At 45.6% G+C, this 19,288-nt stretch overlaps 1 protein-coding gene across 1 annotated transcript; it reads left to right on the forward strand.

Moving 5' to 3' along the window:
- The first annotated feature begins 762 nt into the window (after positions 1-762).
- Positions 763-7,770, forward strand: PDE12 (phosphodiesterase 12). Its single transcript, XM_088472752.1, has 3 exons — positions 763-2,092; positions 4,391-4,469; positions 7,247-7,770. Exons 1-3 carry the CDS (start codon positions 926-928, stop codon positions 7,687-7,689), a joined length of 1,689 nt encoding a protein of 562 aa, XP_088328878.1. The 5' UTR covers positions 763-925; the 3' UTR covers positions 7,690-7,770.
- The last annotated feature ends 11,518 nt before the right edge of the window (positions 7,771-19,288 follow it).

Genomic DNA, 19,288 nt, shown 5'->3' on the forward strand with positions numbered 1-19,288 from the left:
AGCATGAATAAGAAGCTGACCGAATAAGAAGATAACTTCAGCCTTGTGGGGCAAACTAGCAAGAGGAAATGTGCAGAACTGAATTCCTTCTTAAAATAACAGAGATATCGGAGTAGGGTTGACGATGATTTGTCTATGCGTAATCGGCGCATGCACATAACAGTCACCATCGGGAATCATCCACTCTTGCTGGTCTCAAATCCATGGTGAAAACACTCACCATCAGTGTTATTTTTCAGCAGGAACTCAGGGCCTGATTTAGACTCGCTTGCGAGCGTACGGCGCTCGCAAGCAGGTCGATGGTCCCCCACTGCGCATGCGCACGCCAGAGCCGGCTTGCGCGAGACCCGGCCAGCGGCGTACGCTCCGTCGCTACGGGTCTCGCACCAAAACGGGGAAGCTGTCGATTGTGATTGACAGCTTGCCCCGTTTTGGAGGTGAAAGCGACATCCGATGGCTGGTATTCAATGGAAAAATACATCCATCGGATCAGAACCATCAATGGTTGCTAACCATGTACATCCCTACTTCAGTGAAGGCCCATCTGCCAGTGGTTACATTTCATGCTACTGTGCCAGTTCACTGGTATAAAAAGTATGGCTAACGCTAGCAGGACCTGATGGGCAAGTTCACCCCCCCACACACACTTTCCCCTGCCCCGGGTATGAGGCCCACAAATATATACTTACCTAGGACTATTTGGCTATGACTTCTAAAACACATTCCCTATACTTAGCGCTGCTGTGTAATGTAATTAGGAGGATAGACTGGACTCTGGAGGCGCAGGGTGTAGATACAGGAGGTACATGGGGTGAGAGGCTCGGGGCGGGCTGGCTTAAACTTGACAGCCAGCAGCAACAACACGGGTCCTCCTACGGTGTCCGGGCGCAGTCGCCTGTCTGAGGGACCAGCAGAGGGCGGTGCAATGAGCGGCTCATCCCTGCGGCTGCTGCTGTGCAGGGCGCTGGGCCTGGCCGCGGGCAGCATGGAGAAGGCAGTGGTTCGGGTCGTCCCCTCCGAGGCTAAGCTGACCATCTCCCTCAGCCTGTCCGGCTCCCACCGGCAGCTGCAGCGGGAGCAGAGCGAGCCCCTGGGCAAGGCCCTGGCCCGGATCTCCGCCAGCGCCACAAAGACCAAGAAGAGGAAGGAGCCCCCCACGCCGGGGCCGCCCGTGCGCCTCTTCTACCGCGGCCAGCCGGTGCCCGAGGCGGCGCCCAACGCCGAGGCCTGGCAGGACGGGGCCGAGCTGCTGGTGGGGAACCTCGTCTACCGGGTGGAGCGGAACCCGCCGACATGCCTCTCGCTGGGTCTGCCCCGGCACATCATGGCCGGCTTCCCCCTCTGCCCCCGCCTCAGCCTAGAGTTCGCCGACCCGGAGCGCTCCCCCTGCGTGTGGTACAAGCAGGCCCGAGCAGAAGCCGGGGACTCGCCTGAGCGGCCGGCCGAGGAGAAGTGGGTGGAGGCCGGCCAGGAGCGGGTCTATGTACCGGCCGTCGGTGACATCGGCCTGCGGCTGAAGCTGCGCTGCACGCCTGGGGACGGGGAGAGGCTCGGGGAGAGCCGGGAGCTGCAGGTGGAGGGCCCCGTGGAGGCCGGGCCGGGGGCCTGCACCTTCGATCAGCGGCACCTGTACACGCAGCGGGCGGCGGAGGAGCCGGTGACCCGGGCCGTTTCCTACAACCTCCTGGCCGATGTGTACGCGCAGACCGAGCATGCCCGCACCGTGCTCTTCCCGTACTGCGCCCCCTACGCCCTGGAGCTGGAGTACCGCCACTGCCTGGTGCACAAGGAGCTGAGCGGCTACCGCGCCGACCTGCTCTGCCTGCAGGAGGTGGACCGCACCGTCTTCTCGGGCAGCCTGGCCCCGACGCTGGAGGCCTTCGGCCTGGACGGGCTCTTCCGCCTGAAGGACAAGCAGCACGAGGGCCTGGCCACCTTCTACCGCCGCAGCCGCTACCACCTGTGCAGCCAGCACGACGTCCTGCTGGGGGAGGCCCTGACCGGAGACCCGCTACACCAGCCGCTGCTAGAGCAGCTCTCCCGGTACCCGGCCGCCAAGGAGAAGGTTCTGCAGAGGTCCTCCGCCCTGCAGGTAACGGGCTGGGAACCTAGTAGGGGGGTTATAGCGATCATATATGTGCTGGGATCTATAGTTCCCCACAACAGGCTATGACAAGGAGCCTAGGGGATTCCAAATCCTGACAGGACATGCTGGGATTTATAGTTCCACACCAGACGTTGGCAGGGAAGCTATGGGGCTTTAACTGCAGTGGGATTATAATCCCAGACAGTACACTCTGTTGTAGAAATATAAATCCCAGTATGTACTGTCTGTGATTATGATCTCACTGCAGTTGAAGCCCCATAGGTTTCATGCCTCAGTTTGTTGTGGAACTATAAATCCCAGCATGCGGTGTGGGTGCCTGCTACGTGTTTTATAACATAATGTAGTTATTGAAAAACCCGATGGGCCAGCGTGGCCATTCCGATAGTGTTCTACTAATTATTGCCATAATATCTGTATTATTGGGATGAGGATATCCAGTTACCGTAAACCAGAGCATGATCACACTGTGGAAAATGGGTGCAGTTGGCACATCTGCGGCATTTGCATACTGTAACTTCAATGAATTACCCTAAACCTGACGGCCCCTTCCTTACAGTACAATAAAGCTGGCACCACTCACTGCAATTGATGTTATGTACCAACCAAGTGCCCATCACTATATTATCACAATTTTACATCATTAACTTGTTCCGAAATCCAAAACGTACTCCCAGTAGCTGTATTTGCCCCTAACCATAAATCAGCCCCATAATGTGGCCTGTACTCCATTGTCTCCCATCAGAGGAGTCTTTCTAATGGTGCATACACACGGTCAGACTTGCTAGATCAACGATGAACGATTTTACCATCGATCTCATGAACGATTTCTGACAGTATTTAAATGAATGATATCGTCCAAATCTGACTGCAAACACAATCAATTTCAGATATCGTTATCTGACATGCGGGCACGCGCATCGTTCGTTGATGCATGCCAACGATATGAATGATGTAACGATTTTTACAATCGTTATCGTTCATATTTTCCAGAAAATCTGACCGTGTACCCTCCATTACTCCTGTAACATTATAGTTTGTCTTCTGCCTCACAGGACTCCAAATGTGCAGGATGAGATAATTGGGGATCAGGGTGATTTCATTCTTCTCTGTAATGCTGGCCATACACTAGCACGATTTCGGGCCGATTACACGAGTTTAGACGCGTCGTACGATGAATTGTGTGAAAATCATGTAGTATTTAGGTAGGAATACGATCTGATGCGTGCTCCCGTCGCTGTTCTATCGTATATTATGATCAGACTTGCATCCCATATTATCCGTCGTGATCGTTTGCAGATTGTGCCTTGTTTGCGCATGCGATGCTTCGTGCGTCCGAACTGGCGTCATTTATATCTATTATGACCGCATGTTTTTGGTGAGGCACACGATCGATTGTATCGCGGCTAGTCGTATAGGGGCGAGTGATCGTACGTCAGATCGTGTGTTCATCGTGTGTGAAAAAAGCACCACATTCTGCGGCCAGGGAGTTCAAGGGAAAACGTATGATGAATCGCATGTTATACTGGACGTACTAGTGTATGGCCAGACTTGCTGTAAGTGTTGTGTTGTAGCAGTTATTTGCTAACTATGGGCCTGATTCAGAGCCGGACGCTATTTGGCGGACGCTCGTTCAGAAAAAGGGGCCGGCTATTTAAATTGAGCGCTCGCTGTTTGCAGTCTGTTGACGCTTCTATGTCTGAGCGAGCGAACAAAATATGCGCTCGCTATTTTGTAAAGACGCCCCCTGGCCGTTCGCATCATAAGTCATCTCCGCTATTTATTAGATTAATCGAGTACATCGAAAAGGCGTCTGAACTGCTCACAGTGCTTGTGGTTGGATTTTCCTACCGCAATCATGCGAACAGTTCAGACTAAGTGACGTGGCCGATGACGCTGCTTTGTTAATTATGCACACCCATAATACGTCCGTTTTGACCGTTTGGCACGCCTGCGTTCGGATCTCCACTCCCCGTTTTCAAGCACCTTCCCCTGTTGCCACCCACAAACGCCTCATCCTGTCACTCAAATTAGCAGGCACTCGCAATTTTGCGAACACGCGTTTTCCGACCGCACTGACTGGTTGGCGCATGCGCATTACGACCCATACGCATGCGCAGATGTGCGAACATCGCTTGGAGCGAACGAGTGGCCGCTTACGAGCGGCTCTGAATCAGGCCCTATGTGCAGTTACTATTTAACCACATATTATAAATCTAGTATAACCGGGGATTTAAAATCGGTATTTCTAAATCTAATTAGTAATGTTTACTTTGGTATTCTCAGGTATCTGTTCTTCAGTCAACAACGGATCCATCTAGAAAAATATGTGTTGCAAACACCCATCTTTACTTCCACCCGAAAGGTAAGTTATACCTCTTTTCCACCAAAAACCCAGGTCCGACCTGGGTTTTTGGACATGGTTCGAACCCTGGTCAGACCCAGGTCAGACCCATTTACACTGCACCTTTCATCTGGGTTACTCCCAGGTCAGCCCTGTTCACACTGAACTCAGGTCTGCCCTGCTAAACCTGTGAGGTCATTAAAAGTGGGAGGTGACTGCTCCACAACCACCAATCAGCTCATGTTAGGCATGATCCAGGTCAGATAACCGGGGTTGCACCGTTTACACTGCACCATTACCCGGGTCCATCCTGGGTCCAACCCTGGTAGCTACCTGGGTTGGATTGCAGGGTCACTTGACCCAGGTTATTTTTCAGGGACCCATTTACACTAAGCTGCGACCTGGGTAGACCCAGCAAAAACCCAGGTTTTTACTCTGGTGTAAAAGGGGTATGACTCTCGCAGATCCTGTCTTCCAGTCCTCTCAAAGTTCAGTGTTTCATTCAGTAATCCTGTCTCTCCCATCCTCGGATAGCGGGGGTAGCATATGGGGATAACAGGAGAGGAAAGACCCATTTTAATTCAGGCCCCTCACAGAGCAACATAACTGTCCTTATTTATTATCATTGTACAATATATAGAAGCTATACAAGTAGGTTAATAAGTACATTATTATCATTTATTTACATTGCACCAGCATACTCCCCAGGGCTTTAAAATTGGAGTGAAACATGGTCCTAAAGTAATACTGGGTATTAGCAAACGTATAAAGAGATCAGATGGCTCTGCTCATATGCTTACAGTGTATAGGAAAATAGCATGAGGCGAAATGGCGTATATTACATATTAGCCCATGCAGATAGCTGGGGGGGAGAGTAAGTTGTTTGCGTACTTGTAGTCCATGGCTTTGTACTGAAATAGTCTATGGGGCATATTGAATTGCCCACAAAAATATGCATGCATGGCGACCAGTTTTGAATTACCACTGGTGTGCGTGTTTCCGATAGTAATTAAAATAAAATAGTCGCAAAGTTTTTTGTAGGCAAAATCCTGCGGGGGAGATGCGGCCCCTCACACCGGGTCACTTACCTGTGCCGCTCCTCTCTGCTGTGCCCGGCTGCAGTATGACTGACAAGGGGGGGTCTCATACACACTACTGACAGGGGTCACACACGCTGCTGTAGAAGATGGAGGAAGATGACTTGCGCATGCCGGTGAAGCAGAGGAGGAGGAGGAGCGCAGCGCTTCCAGGTGGTGAGCATTACAGTCGAAATAAGCTAATTGAAAACTTCTAATTGCATAATTAGTCATGGGGGGTCCAAGGGGCTCTGAGGCAAGTCCCGACAATTTTTCCTTGAAATAAAAGTTTTAGAAAATGTGGGCTTGCTCAAGATTTAAAAAAAAAATGTAAAAAAATTGAGCGAGGGTGAAAAAAAATAAAATCTTGCGTCAGCTGGAAAAACTCTACAGTGCAAGATTTTCGAAAACTTTGCCTGCAATTGAATTTGCCCCACTGTGTGTGAGTAAGGATTTGTTGTTGCCGTCAATAGCAGTAGAGTTGTCAGGTAGGCTGCAGCTGGAAGATTCATTGCTCAGTTTTAAAAAGATTTAGTTTGAGGTGGGGAGGGGGCATCAAAGATGAAAAGGCAGGAAGACTGTATGGACTAACACACAGAGTGTCTAGAACTGAGCCTTGTGGTACTCTTGATAGAGGAAATGGGAATCCAGAGAAAAGAATACTGAAGTATAAGGTGGGAAGAGAAACGGGTTGGGAGAGTGGGGCTGATTTCTGAGTAGGACGGATCTCTGTGTACAGACACAAATGTACTCATTGTTACATATGTCCATCATATTCTAAGGCAGATAGAACTTGGCTGAATCTGTCTTTTTGTGAAATTGCCCATTTTGGGGTGGGAACAGTCTTGTGGGAGTATCGTGGATGTGTAGCTAAGCTCAGTGCGATTCTTAGTTTGGGAAGGGAAGCCTGTTTCTGACGGACCTCTTGAACCTAGCATGGGGCTATTGCAAGTGCCGACACTAATGATGGTGGCGTGAAATTAATGGGTGGCACGGATCCCGCATTAGCTGAATGGAATTTTGTATTGGCATAAGATAGTAAATCTGGCTGCCTGCAACTACAGCCACTTTGCGGGCGACTCAGTCAGTTCTAGGGCTATATTTATGAAGTGGGGGCTTTCATAAGTCACCGCTTCTTGGCGGGTTGGAGCTAAAGTGGCACTAACATTATGTGTAAAACCTGGCATGCTTTACACTTAGGGGCAGATTCCAATAGCCGCGGGGCTTACCACGGGTTTAACGCCTGGAGCTCTTAAATTACTAGTAAATTTCCCTGCGGCTAATGCGCTTAAGTGCCTGGAATCTATGGGTTACCCAGTACGGTAAGCCCCAGAGGGTGCTGTTAACGTGGATTTTTCCTCTCCGCTCCTGAGGCTGCGCCGAGAAGTCGCCAGTAAATGCACCCTCTGGGGTTTGCTGAGTAGCAGTAACTGAATAGCTCCTGGCAGAGCTGCAACTGCCCCTTAATGTTAGTGACACTTTACATTTTCAGCTGAAAACTTCGTAAATATAGCCCCCAGTAAGTTTCGTTGTGTGTGTGTAATATATAAATATATATATATATATATATATATATATATATATATATATATAATGTATATATAATTATGTATTTTTTTTATTATCATTAAAAGTCACACTTATGCAACACAATCATCCTTTTTGATTTTATTAGGGCAAAACTTTTTTTTCTTCTAATTGTGACCTTTCCTCTATTTCTAGGGGGCAACATCCGATTAATTCAAATTGCTGTGGCTCTAGCTCACATCAGACACGTGGCTTATGAACTTTACCCAGGCATTCCCATCATATTCGGTGGAGATTTTAATAGCACGCCCTCCACTGGTATGTACAGTTATGTAAGAGATGGGACCATAGCTGAGGACCATGAAGACTGGATGTCTAATGGAGAGGAAGAACGCTGCAATATGTCTCTCAGCCACCCTCTTAAATTAAAGAGTGCTTGTGGGGAGCCTGCTTATACCAACTATGTAGGGGGGTTCCATGGCTGTCTAGATTATATATTTATTGACTCTGATCATTTAGAAGTGGAACAGATAATTCCTATGCCAAGTCATGAAGAAGTCACGAGTCACCAGGCCCTACCTAGCGTTTCCCACCCCTCTGACCATATAGCACTTGTATGCGATTTAAAATGGAAGTAGGAAGACTTGCTGTCTATAGATAAAATGTAACATTTATGTTTCAGGTATTAACTTCTTTTAACATAAAATGTCTTCAGCAGGGCTAGTCTTCCCGTTTTATAATTGCATATTTTGCACATCACGGATTACACAAAAAAGTTTGACCGCTGAAGTTCAGATGTTGAACGTGCTAATGTGACCATAGCTGACATGCAATTGTCTCCTCTTTCTGTGGCTCATGGATTTTATGTTTGCATTTATAAAGCCACTGGCGTATCTATAGGGTGTGTGTTGCACACAGATCAGAGTCAAGGGGGGCTCCCCCATACAGCACCCGTAGTATTTACTTACCTTGCGGCTGCCTGTACCATTTGTTCTTTGAAAACATGGTGCTGCCTCCATACTGCTGAAAGAAATCAGGGAAAAGTTTTGCCGGCGCCATTTGTACAAAGACCTTGCAGGAAATATGGTGCTACAGGACAGTGCCATAGGCTTCTGTGCATGTATTTATAATAACACATCTACCAGGGCACCACTCACTGCATTGAGCCTCACTTGCATGCAAATTTCTTCTGATTCATGGATCAGGGCAACATAACAGTTAATTGGTAATCAGTGCTCAGCAGCAACTAATCTCCAGAGGGCAGAATACTACGTTACAGGTATGTATTATAGACATAAGGGTTGCTCCATCTAAAATGGTTGTTACTTATTCCCTCTGCATTCTAGGTTACCTTAATTTAATATCTGGAAGTCTTCTTAACTGTACAAGAGAATCATTGTCTTAATTCTAGGTGAATAGATCCAGAAGGGAGTAAAAAAAAAAATCCCCAGCACAGTAGCTTAAGTGTCCATGAGTATTTTCAGTGTATAAAGATATCAGTGACTGCTCTCTTATCCATTCAGTTTACATTCGCTCTGTCTTCATTAAGCATCAGGTTTGAGGCTATGGATAAATACAGAAGCAGGACATTCATTTATAGCTCCCACTCCTCAGTATCTGCTCAGAGCAAACAGTCTGTGGGGAGACAACAAGCTTGGCCGTAACAGTTCTGTACATGTTGTAATAGGGGGCGCTGCTGGAAATTCATGTACCCAATATTAACTGTAAAGCACACTATTACCTATTACTCTTCTATGGAGAGCTGACAAAATATATATTCACAAAACAACACATTTCTGACAGATTGCGCCAACTCTGCACCCAGAAGTGTTCGCTTACACTGAGCAAAGTTGCATGTTTCACTTTCAAAGTGGAATAAGGGGTTGCATGGATTATTGTTAGAGATGGACAAAGCAGTGGTGTAAAGTGGCCCTTAACTTAAGGGCCCAACATGCACCCAAAAAGCTGTCCCATTACTGCCTATTTTTTTTTTTTTTTTTGAACCAATGTTTCTCAAACCCAGTGGAACCCTATTACTGCAGGTTTCCCAGATCTAGCTGGAGCACAGTGTTAATTGACTAACACAATAGATCTACAGATGGTGCTAAGTATTTCCTGTGCATACCTTGAAAACACAGTTAGGGTTCCGTGAGGACTGATTTTGAGAGGTACTGCTTAAACTGATATGGCGGGGAGAGCGACCAGGACTATATGTTCCTCTCCTAGGACCAGTCATCCTATGAATTGTCCTCCTGCTTACAGCATGAATTAGCCCAGGGTGCCTAGTCACTCAATTTCAAAAGGCTGACCTATTACTCCTTCCTGACAGGCTGGCTCCTAACAGACAGACACATTGCTTTCATTTGCTAAATACATATTTGCACTGGTGGTGACGACCACAGACAATTGTCTATTCACATATAGCATTAATGTTGCCACACAGTTGATACCATGTGTAATTTGGTTAACATAGCACAGGCATATTTTCTGTCCTCCTAATTACTGCTCCTTCAGAGATGAGGACTGGTTTCCCATGTGTTCATAGGCAGAGGAATCTGGTTTCCACATGGTTCAAGCTGTGCAGAGCAGGTAAGCTAGTAGGTAGCTGGTATCTTAATATGAAGATCTCTTTATGAAATGTGTGGGCCAGTGTTTCTCAAACCTTGCCCTTGTGGAATCCTAACAGTGCATATGTTCCAGAAGTATGCGGTCGGGATGCCAAAGGTAAGTAATGGAGTTGGGGGCAAGGTTAGGTTTAGGGTGCGGGGTGGGGGAGGTTAGGGTTAACAAACTGACCAACTAGTGTCGGTATGTTAACCCTGTCGGGATTCTGACCACCAGGATACCGACTGTCAGTATTTCATACCGATTCCGTTCCAGATCATCTAGCTGGAGCACAGGTGTGTTAATTGAGTAACAGGGGCACTAATGATTCATGAGGATACCTTAACACATTTGTAAAGCTGGGTACACTTTATACGATATATTGCCCAATCTTGCAATCTATAGGACCATCGTATAGTGTGTACACCCAATCTATAGTTTACACACATCGGCTTCGCCCCATCTGATGTGCTGCTTGCCAGATAGAGTGATGTGTTGCAGTAACATTAATTTTGTAACAATATATCATTACAACGTATCAGATCGACGCAAAGTCGCTGGGTTGTTAAAGTGTGTACCAAACGTAGGGATTACATGAGGACCAAGTTTGAGAAACACTGGTGTGGGCTATTAATATAGTGTAGAATCTTTAGTAAATATGGGGGCTAATAAATGTAACGGCCTAGTTAAGACTGGTATTACTGATTTAATGTTAGGGACGGTTACATGATGAGGCCTAGAATGTCTATTCACTGCTTGGTTTTCCAGGAGCTGAATAGTACCTATCCTTTTGCAGAACAGGGCCCCAGTATTCAGCAATAGAGACACCAGCAGTAGGAGGCAGTCAGAGCTGTGAGAACGGGACTTGTGCCTTTCTCCTTCTCCACTTGTCACATGTCCCTCCATCATACCACCTTGTCATGAGGGATTGACCCTAAGCACTCCTCTTGCATATCTGCCCATTATGTTCCCAAAATCCCCTGCTTGTACAGGAGGCACCAAATTCACTTTTTAAATCCATCCAGTAACTGACATTTGCATCATCCTCAGCAGTGAATTGCAGTCTAACTATACTACACGATTAATTATTTACATTAATAAAAAGGACATTGCCCAATAACAATCACTGAGACAGCTAATCTGAACATGTTCCATTTAAAAACAAACTCTTCCTAACCCAGGTTATTGCAGGTCGCGGCTCAGTGTAAAAAGGTCCCCAAAAAATAACCCAGGTCCAGTGACCTGGCAATCTAACCTGGGCAGCGAGCAGGGTTGGACCCGGGTTACAGAACAATGTAATCGGGAGACCTGGTCATTCGACCTAAGTCCCATTTACAGCATAGGAACAGCTGGGAAGCAGCTAGATCCCCTTACGTAGATTGACCCTGACGTCATCAGCCATTGTCCAACATCATTCCCTACCATTCAAGTGGGCATAGAGGGGGAATATAATCATGTAGTGAGCCACCAAGCCCGAAGCGTGGCGAGTCCGCGAGGAGCTTTCTTTTTTTGCTGGACTGTGTGGGCAGGAAACTGCACTTTCGCCCTTAATTCACGTCACTTCCATGTACAGTATCTGAAGGGGAACTAGTCTTTTCCGGAACAGCTGGCTCACCGCGCTTTGAGATGATGTCATCTCCAAGTGCCAGAAGAAAACTTAACACTGCACCTATAGGGCAGGGCATGGGAATAACACGGGTTGGAGCCTCAATGTGAACGGGGTCTGTCCTGGGTTGGAACAGTTACAAATCCTGGCTCAAACTCAGGATTTTGGTGTAAAAGGGGTTTTATTTGATCATATACATATCCCCTCGAGTCCCAATGCTTTTATCTTGTGTACAAAGCTATGTGGAAATGTATCAAAAGCATTTGCAAAATAAGTCACATTAACTGTGCAAAGTCTAGTTTACAACTTCTGAATAATTCCTTCAAATTATACACGTCACGCTTCCTGGTCTAGGTTGATTTTGCTCACTTTTAAATAGCGGGGTCACGTCCGCCTTCCAATAATCCTGGGTTCCTTATGTTGGTTGCCAAATACGTAACTGGTTTCATCTATAAAATTTACCATGTGGATGAATCAATGATTATTCTGTTTGGTCCTAAATGTACGCTCTCTTGAGTTCAATCTTTAATATCCAACGTTGTGCATGGATTATTGCAGTGCAACATGTTTCCTAGCTCTTTTAGTGACCCAAACAATGCTGAGGTTTTCATTTCTGCTATTTATACATTTGTAAACTTTTTGGGGTTAGGATTTCCTTGGTAACTTTCAGTTTCAATTACTCTGACTTCTATTAAATATAGGAATAACATGCATGTGGTGACCCCCGTCTGTACCCTCTACTGCTACACCACCTTATTTATCGAAATTGGTCTAGAAGTCTTGCTGACCATAAACCCACAATACTTATGCACAATATTTAAAAAAAATGGTCTTTTGCTTTTCTATGAGCAGAGTCTCAATCTTCCAGCTGTAATGCCCACCTATCTGAGCAGTTTAAAATTCGGCTAAAAATGCTATTTTTTTTTTTTTACTCACTGTAAAATCTCTTTGGAGTTCATCTGTGGGATACCATTACTTCTGGGTTATGCGTAGTGAGGTGTGGAGTCGGACAATAGCTTAATTGAAACTGGCTCCCACCCCCATATAACCCCTCCACTTCCACTCTACGCTCAGTCTATGTTTAACAAAGTCGGAGGAGAACCACAGAAAGTACTCAGAGAAACCAACAGGTATCTTAGTATGAAACCAAACAAGGGAGGGATTGCTGCATCCCCCAGATGGGACATACCCAAGCAAGCCAATTTCAGGGGTGGGGGGGGTGGAGCATTGGAACAGACCGCTCCAAGAATTTTCCACCGAACACTGGCATCCCTTGCTCTTGTGCTCAGGAAGATGCTTGACCAGTCACTGAATTCTGGCAAAAAGCAGGTTGGACAATATCTTGGTTAATGTGGAGAGCAGATGCCACCTTTGGCAGAAAGGAAGGTTTAGTGCATAGCACTACCCTATCCTCATGAAAAATAAGAAACTGAGCTTTACAAGAAAGAGCAGCTAATTCAGATTTCCTTTTGGCCATTGCCTTGGCCGAAAGGGTAACAACCTTCAAAGTGAGATATCGCAACTCTGCAGATTCCAAAGGCTCAAACAAAGCCTTTTGAAGTGCCTCCAAAACTAAATTTAAGTCCCAAGGAGGAACCGGTGGGACATAAGGAGGCTGTATGTGAAGAACCCCCTGCAAGAAGATCTGACCTTCTGGAATGGTGGCCAATTTCCTTTGAAACAGAATCAATAGGGACAAAATTTGTCCCTTAAGAGGTGACAATCTAAGACCCTTAACCTTGTAGAAAAGACAAGAGACGAGACACTCCGATCATCAGGTTTGAACTTGTTTTGTTCACACCAAGAAATATATAGCTTCCAAGTCCAATGATAAATCTGGGAAGTAACTGGTTTGCGAGCCTGTATCATGGTTTTCATCACAGACTCTGAAAACCATTTGGCTCTCAAAATATTGGATTCAAGAACCATTCCGTCAAAACCAACCTAGGCAAATCTGGGTGACGGCATGGACCCTGAAGTAACAGATCTGAACATAGGGGCAGACTATACGGAACGTCTGCAAACATGTTCCGAAGAACTGTACCAAGGACGGCGCAGCCAGTCTGGAGCCACCAGAATGACCGGCCGTGCCACTATCAAATCTGCTGAATTACATTTGGTAACATTACCAGAGGAGGAAAAATGTATCCCAGCTGGAACACCCAAGGTGCGGTCATGGTATCCACCAGAGATGCCTAAGGAAGTTTGTTTAGACGAGATGCTATTAGATCCATGTATGGAGATCCCATCTGGCTATTTCTGCAAATACCTCCTGGTGTAATTCCCATTCCCCTGAATGCACACTGTGGCGACTTAAAAAGTCCACCTCCCAGTTGTCCACCCCTGGAATGTAAGCTGCTGAAATAGCTGGAACCCAATATTCTGCCCAATGAAGGATACAAGACAATTCCCTCATTGCTAGCCAGCTGCGTGTGCCACCCAGGTTGTTTATGTAAGCAACTGCTGTGGTATTTTCCGAATGGATTTGCACTGGTAAATTCTTTAGATAGCATTGAGCCTGAATCAATGCATATCGAATTGCCCTTAATTCCTGTATATTGATGGACAGAGCAGCTTCCTGGACAGACCAAAGACCCTGTAAGTGTCTGTCTAGAATCAACCCCCAGCCTGTTAGGCTGGCATCTGTGGTGACAGTGGTCCAGTCTTTTACTGACAATTGGCAACCTTTGTTCATGCTATGTAGAAATTTTTTTCCTTCCATGGAACAAATTACTGACCTTCTTGACTCCATCTTGAATATTTCCAAGTGGAGATAAGCATTTAACCCAGAGATTGAGAATGGGGCGAAATGACCAGTCTGATTTGTCTACCAAGAAGACTGGACCCTAGACCTTGCTGTAGTACCTGGACTGGAATAATTACTCCGGAATCTGAAAGCGCAGAAATTGCTTGCATAAGAGACACCTTTCTGCAACCATCCACAGGGAGAAGGTGGAAAAGAATCTTCTTGGAACTGCACCTTCCAAATCCAGCATGTAACCCCTGGTGACTATTCGATTTACCCAATAATCCGGATTGGATTGAATCCAATCTTCCCAGAATCTGAGTAAGCGACCTCCCACCAGAGGATGGGTCCTAGACCCGTGACAGTCATGTGGCTTAGCAGCAGGTTGACTGGTGCCAGTGATTTTACATCCCCATAAGGTTCCCTTCGGGAACCCTGGAAGACCAGAAAGTTTCCCCTACCTTGAGTCCGAAAGGAATGAAACTGGAGTTTTTACTTTTGGAGTAGTTACAGGAAGATACGGATTCTTTCCTCCTGTGACCTGAGAAATTATTTTTGTTAATTCTGGACCAAACAAAGCACCGCCTTCAAAAGGCAATGCCCCTAAAGCATGCTTGGATTCTACATCTGCCTTTCATGACTTAAGCCACAGTGAACACCTGGCGGAAATGGCCAATGCAGAAATATGAGATAGATACTATTCTGGTACAATCAAAGCTTCACCTAAATAGGTTATAGCTTCCAAAGCCTGATCAGCTATGGAACTAGATTTAGAAAATTCTGCTGATTGAAAACCAGTAATCATCCGATTCATCCAGGGACAGATAGCCTTCATCACCCAGACGTTGGCCAATGCTGGACGCAGCGATACTCCTGACAAAGTGAACAAAGATTTTAGTACAGCCTTAAGGGTATATTTACTAAAGTGAAAATTTTTAAAAGTGGAGATGTTGCCCATAGCAACCAATCAGATTCTACTTATCATTTAACTAGCACCTTCTATAAGATAATAGCTAGAATCAGATTGGTTGCTATGGGCAACATCTCCACTTCTAAAAGCACTCACGTTAGTAAATTTACCCCTTAAGGTGCCCATCCACTAGCAGACATGAACACGACTGCACGATTATGACATTGTAATCATGCAGTCGTTTGTCAGTCTGATGAGCCTGCACAGAACGAGCAGTCTTTCAGTGCAGGCTCATCAGTCATCTGCAAACATGCTCAACCAGCATGTTTGCACAATGATAGATGTTTAAACGACCAGCGGGCACGCGCAACGCTGGTCGTTTTAGACATTTTCGCGAACGATTGAACGATAGTTATCGATTGGCACCTTTACTCTTTCTATCCATAGGATCTTTAAGAGTTACAGACAGTGTTGTGGGAATAATAGTATTCCTAACCAACCTAGCAATAGGAGCATCCACCGTGGGTGGAATTTCTCAAAGATTGGTATCCTCTTCCGAAAAAGGATAAAGATACATTTTTTTCAGTATATGAAATTTGGAATCAGGCTTTTTAATATTTCCACAAAATGTGAAAATTCGGGGAAAAGAGATAAAGGTTTCTTCTTCCGTTTAAAAAAAGAAACTGAACTAGTCTCTGGAATAGCTGTTTCCTGTATATGCAAAGTATCCCTGACCACATTTATCAAAATAAACACCTGAATAAGAATGGGAGTCTTCCTCCCAGCTTGAGGTATCCTTCCAATCAGAATCCAATTCCCCTTCTTCCAGGGAAGAGGTAGCTGCAACCTCTTCACCAGGAAAATCCAGAGAGAAATGGCCTGCCTGTCTCTTAGTGGCTATAGTCCCTGCTGTCATTTTATTCAGGGACGTTGCCATCTGAGTAAGACACAGTCCCATATTCTGGGCTCCACTGAGAGATCAGATAAAGGAGATGTTTGCGCACATGGCATCATATAATTTGCCTGAGAGTAACGTAATGCACCTATGGCCTCAGCCATAGCCCTGGTCCAATCAGGCAATACCGACTGTTCAGCCGAACATCCCGAGGTAATGAATCCTGTGAACAACCAGCACAGACCGACCCTAGGTCCGTACCTTTTGGCAACTTTTTATTACATCTTATACAAGTGTAAACAGTGACTGATCAATGTTTATTGGCCCCCTTTCCTGGCTTATCCATACTTAGACAAATAACCAATACAGATCGCTAACTAGGCCTTATGATAAGTGTAGCACTGATTGATAGTAAAGACCAAGAGGTTAATTAAGACTCTAATTCACCCATCTGTTAACTGCAAAAAAGTCCAAAAACTCTTTGCACAAAATGTAAACAAACAATCTTAAAACCCCTGTATGTATGTCAAAGCGCAACGGAATTTGCTGTGCTATATAAGAAACTTAATAAATGTTACTGCCTACATTCCTGAGAACAGTGCAGTATACAGAAAATTCTTATATTATTTTAGAAGCCCAGAAATCACTAGGGTAGTACACAAGTATAATCCTAGTAAAACCGCTTCCTACTCAGAAATCCCCTTGAACGCTGAACTCCTCCACACAGACGCTGTGGAAACTGGGCCTGATTCAGCAAGGATCGTAGTTGCTAATACGTACATAATCGACAGATTGTTGCGTTCTGCGCATGCATCACAGTACGCAAACTAGCTATTGTGATCAGGTGCTGGGGTGGTCAGGGAAACGCAGGCGTGCCAGTGTTAGCAAGCCGTTGCAGAGGTGTGCATAAATTAGCCACTGCGATGCCATACACAGTGTGAGGTCTCACAGCGTGCGTGGTTGTTAGAAATTTCTGATTAAGGTCAGGGCTTGTGAAGTGTGCATGAGACTGCAATGGTACTGGATTATACCGATAGTTTAGCTATTCTGCTAAACATTACGGCTGTGTGTAAGGTAAAGTGGGCGTCCTTTTGTTGTGCAGTTTGCACTCCGATCACAATGGATTAGCTTGCTATCGCAGTTGAACTGCATGCATACGCAGAATTGCGATCCGTGGTGAATCAGGCCCACTGTTAGCTTTGCAGCTGTACTGATCAGCTGCTACACAAGTACTAGAGTGAGGCGTGGCCGGGCACGGTCATCCAGTTTCACTTAGGACACCTGATTATTCTCACAGCCTCCGGCGTTCCCCGGAGACTACCGTGACCCGCACTGATTACTTCACCAGCGGCGCTCCACGTCCTGGAACAAAACAAGCCCTTCCCTATACAAAAGCCAGCAGCATGCTGCTGCTTCTGCAACTTCCTCAGGCATGCTGACGGACACTGCCTGAGGAGGTGAGAGACATGCCGGCTCTACAGACTGAGTACTTTAACCAACCCTGGCCAATCTGCTCATGAGCAGTGTGCCAGGAAGCAGTACACATAGGCAACCAGGTATTATATACATTGTGTAAAAGTTTACCTTTTTTCTTGCCTGCGGCACCCTCAGATGTGTGTCTGGCATGGAGAGAGACCCAGGCACTTTGTAGTTTGGACACTCTCTCAGGGGCAGTCTTTAGAGTGGGAAACAGGACTCACAAATCTCGTAAGTAACCAACTCCCACTCTGCTAGTGCTGGTTACCTGTTTGCCAGAATCTAAGCGCCCTAAATCAAAACATTAAACTAAAGAAATAAAACCTAACTAAAAAGCTAGGACTCTAAGCCACTGCCTTACTCCAAAGGCACTAAAAAAAAGACTGAGCTTGGGGTGGAAGGGGAGGGGCTATATAGGGGGTGGGAGTCAGTTTAAATCAAGCTAGTGTCCGACTCCATACCTCACTAAGCATAACCCGTAAGTAATGACTTCTCCCTGATGGATGTTAAAGGCATTCATGTTATTAGTAGCACTTTTACTTTTGTATTAAAACGACTCAACATGTCATGTTGATCATATTTTTTACATGCCCCCTTACATGCAGGTGTGTCCTCATACATCTAGCCCTCAATATACCACGCAGCGCGACTTGCCTGGCGTGAGTGAGCTGTCAGGTCCCATGCAACTCTGCTAAATAAGATTCCAGACGCTAGCAGAGAATGCATCCAAGACGCAATGCGATAAGGACTAGGATGCACCAGCAGACTGTGCTGATTAATTTGAGTCTATGGGGTCAATCCAATTAGGTGCGAATTGCTATTTGCTCTTCGAATTCGCATAGCGAATTCATTTTGCAATCCTATTAGCAACTCGCACTGAACCAGACAGACTGAATTTGCATTTTTTCCATTTGCACTTCCCTAAGGGTGAGAGATTGAAAGGATTTTATTATTTAAGGTTAAAATATCAGGACACTGTGCTGAACCCCTTTGACACCCCCCCCCCCCCTAATGACTAATTAGGTAATTGGAAGTTTCCAATTAGCTTAGTCCAATAATGGGGTTAAAAAAAACAAAGCTGTTCTCAAATTATCCCAAAATCAACTTTGTTAGTTTAGGCACCACTAATTTAATTAAAGAATTATTTTTTAAATTTAAAAAATATTGTAACAATTTTTCAAGGTGCCCTCAAAGTACCCCAAAATCACCTACTTTTTTTTTTCCCGCCTAATTTGTTTCAGATTAAACAAACAAAAAAAAAATTTGCTGTTTATAAATTTTTTTGCATAAAAAAAAAAACCACACACAAAAACCTACAGTACCTTCCTAATGCCCATACGGTCCTGCTAACAAAATTATAAACTGAGGGGTCCAGGATGGTCGCCCCACTTTTTCATGCACTTCTCTCATCGCATTTGGCAGTCAATTCGCAAACCTCCGCTGCGAGTACCGCGAATATGCATTTTTAATTGGATTGTAGAATCCTCGGCAGCACGCATTCATGTGAAGTCTGCAAGTTTCAAGAACAAACTCGCACCTAAATGGATTGACCACTATATATGAACCACAACGGAATTTGGAATAAAGCTGCGGCCGCTACATTGTAGCACTTTGTGCACAACTGAGTTCCTTAATCTGAATACAGATCTACAAATGTCACATCAAATTAATCAGCACAGTCTGCTGGTGCATCCTAGTCGCTACGAATTGCAACTTGAGACAAAGCAGTCTCATGGGACCTGGCACGCCGTGAGAGGCTTTTTGGTGCGATGCAGTAAAAATGTGTAAGGACACATCTGTACATTAAATATTCATTTTATTAAATTACAATATACCGCCTGCTTTAACGGAACCAACTATACTTCAGGGCACACAGGTGGCCCTGTAACCTTCAAAAGGCCACACACTAACCTTTATTCTCAGCAAAAAATGTAATCGAAATCCAACAACTAACATTGGGTATTTTAAGGAGTGTGACGACTCAGAGGGCCGCTTGTTGC

This window comes from Taudactylus pleione, unplaced genomic scaffold (assembly GCF_031769625.1).
Source record: "Taudactylus pleione unplaced genomic scaffold, aTauple2 ptg000128l, whole genome shotgun sequence".
Classification (NCBI taxonomy): Eukaryota; Metazoa; Chordata; class Amphibia; order Anura; family Myobatrachidae; genus Taudactylus; species Taudactylus pleione.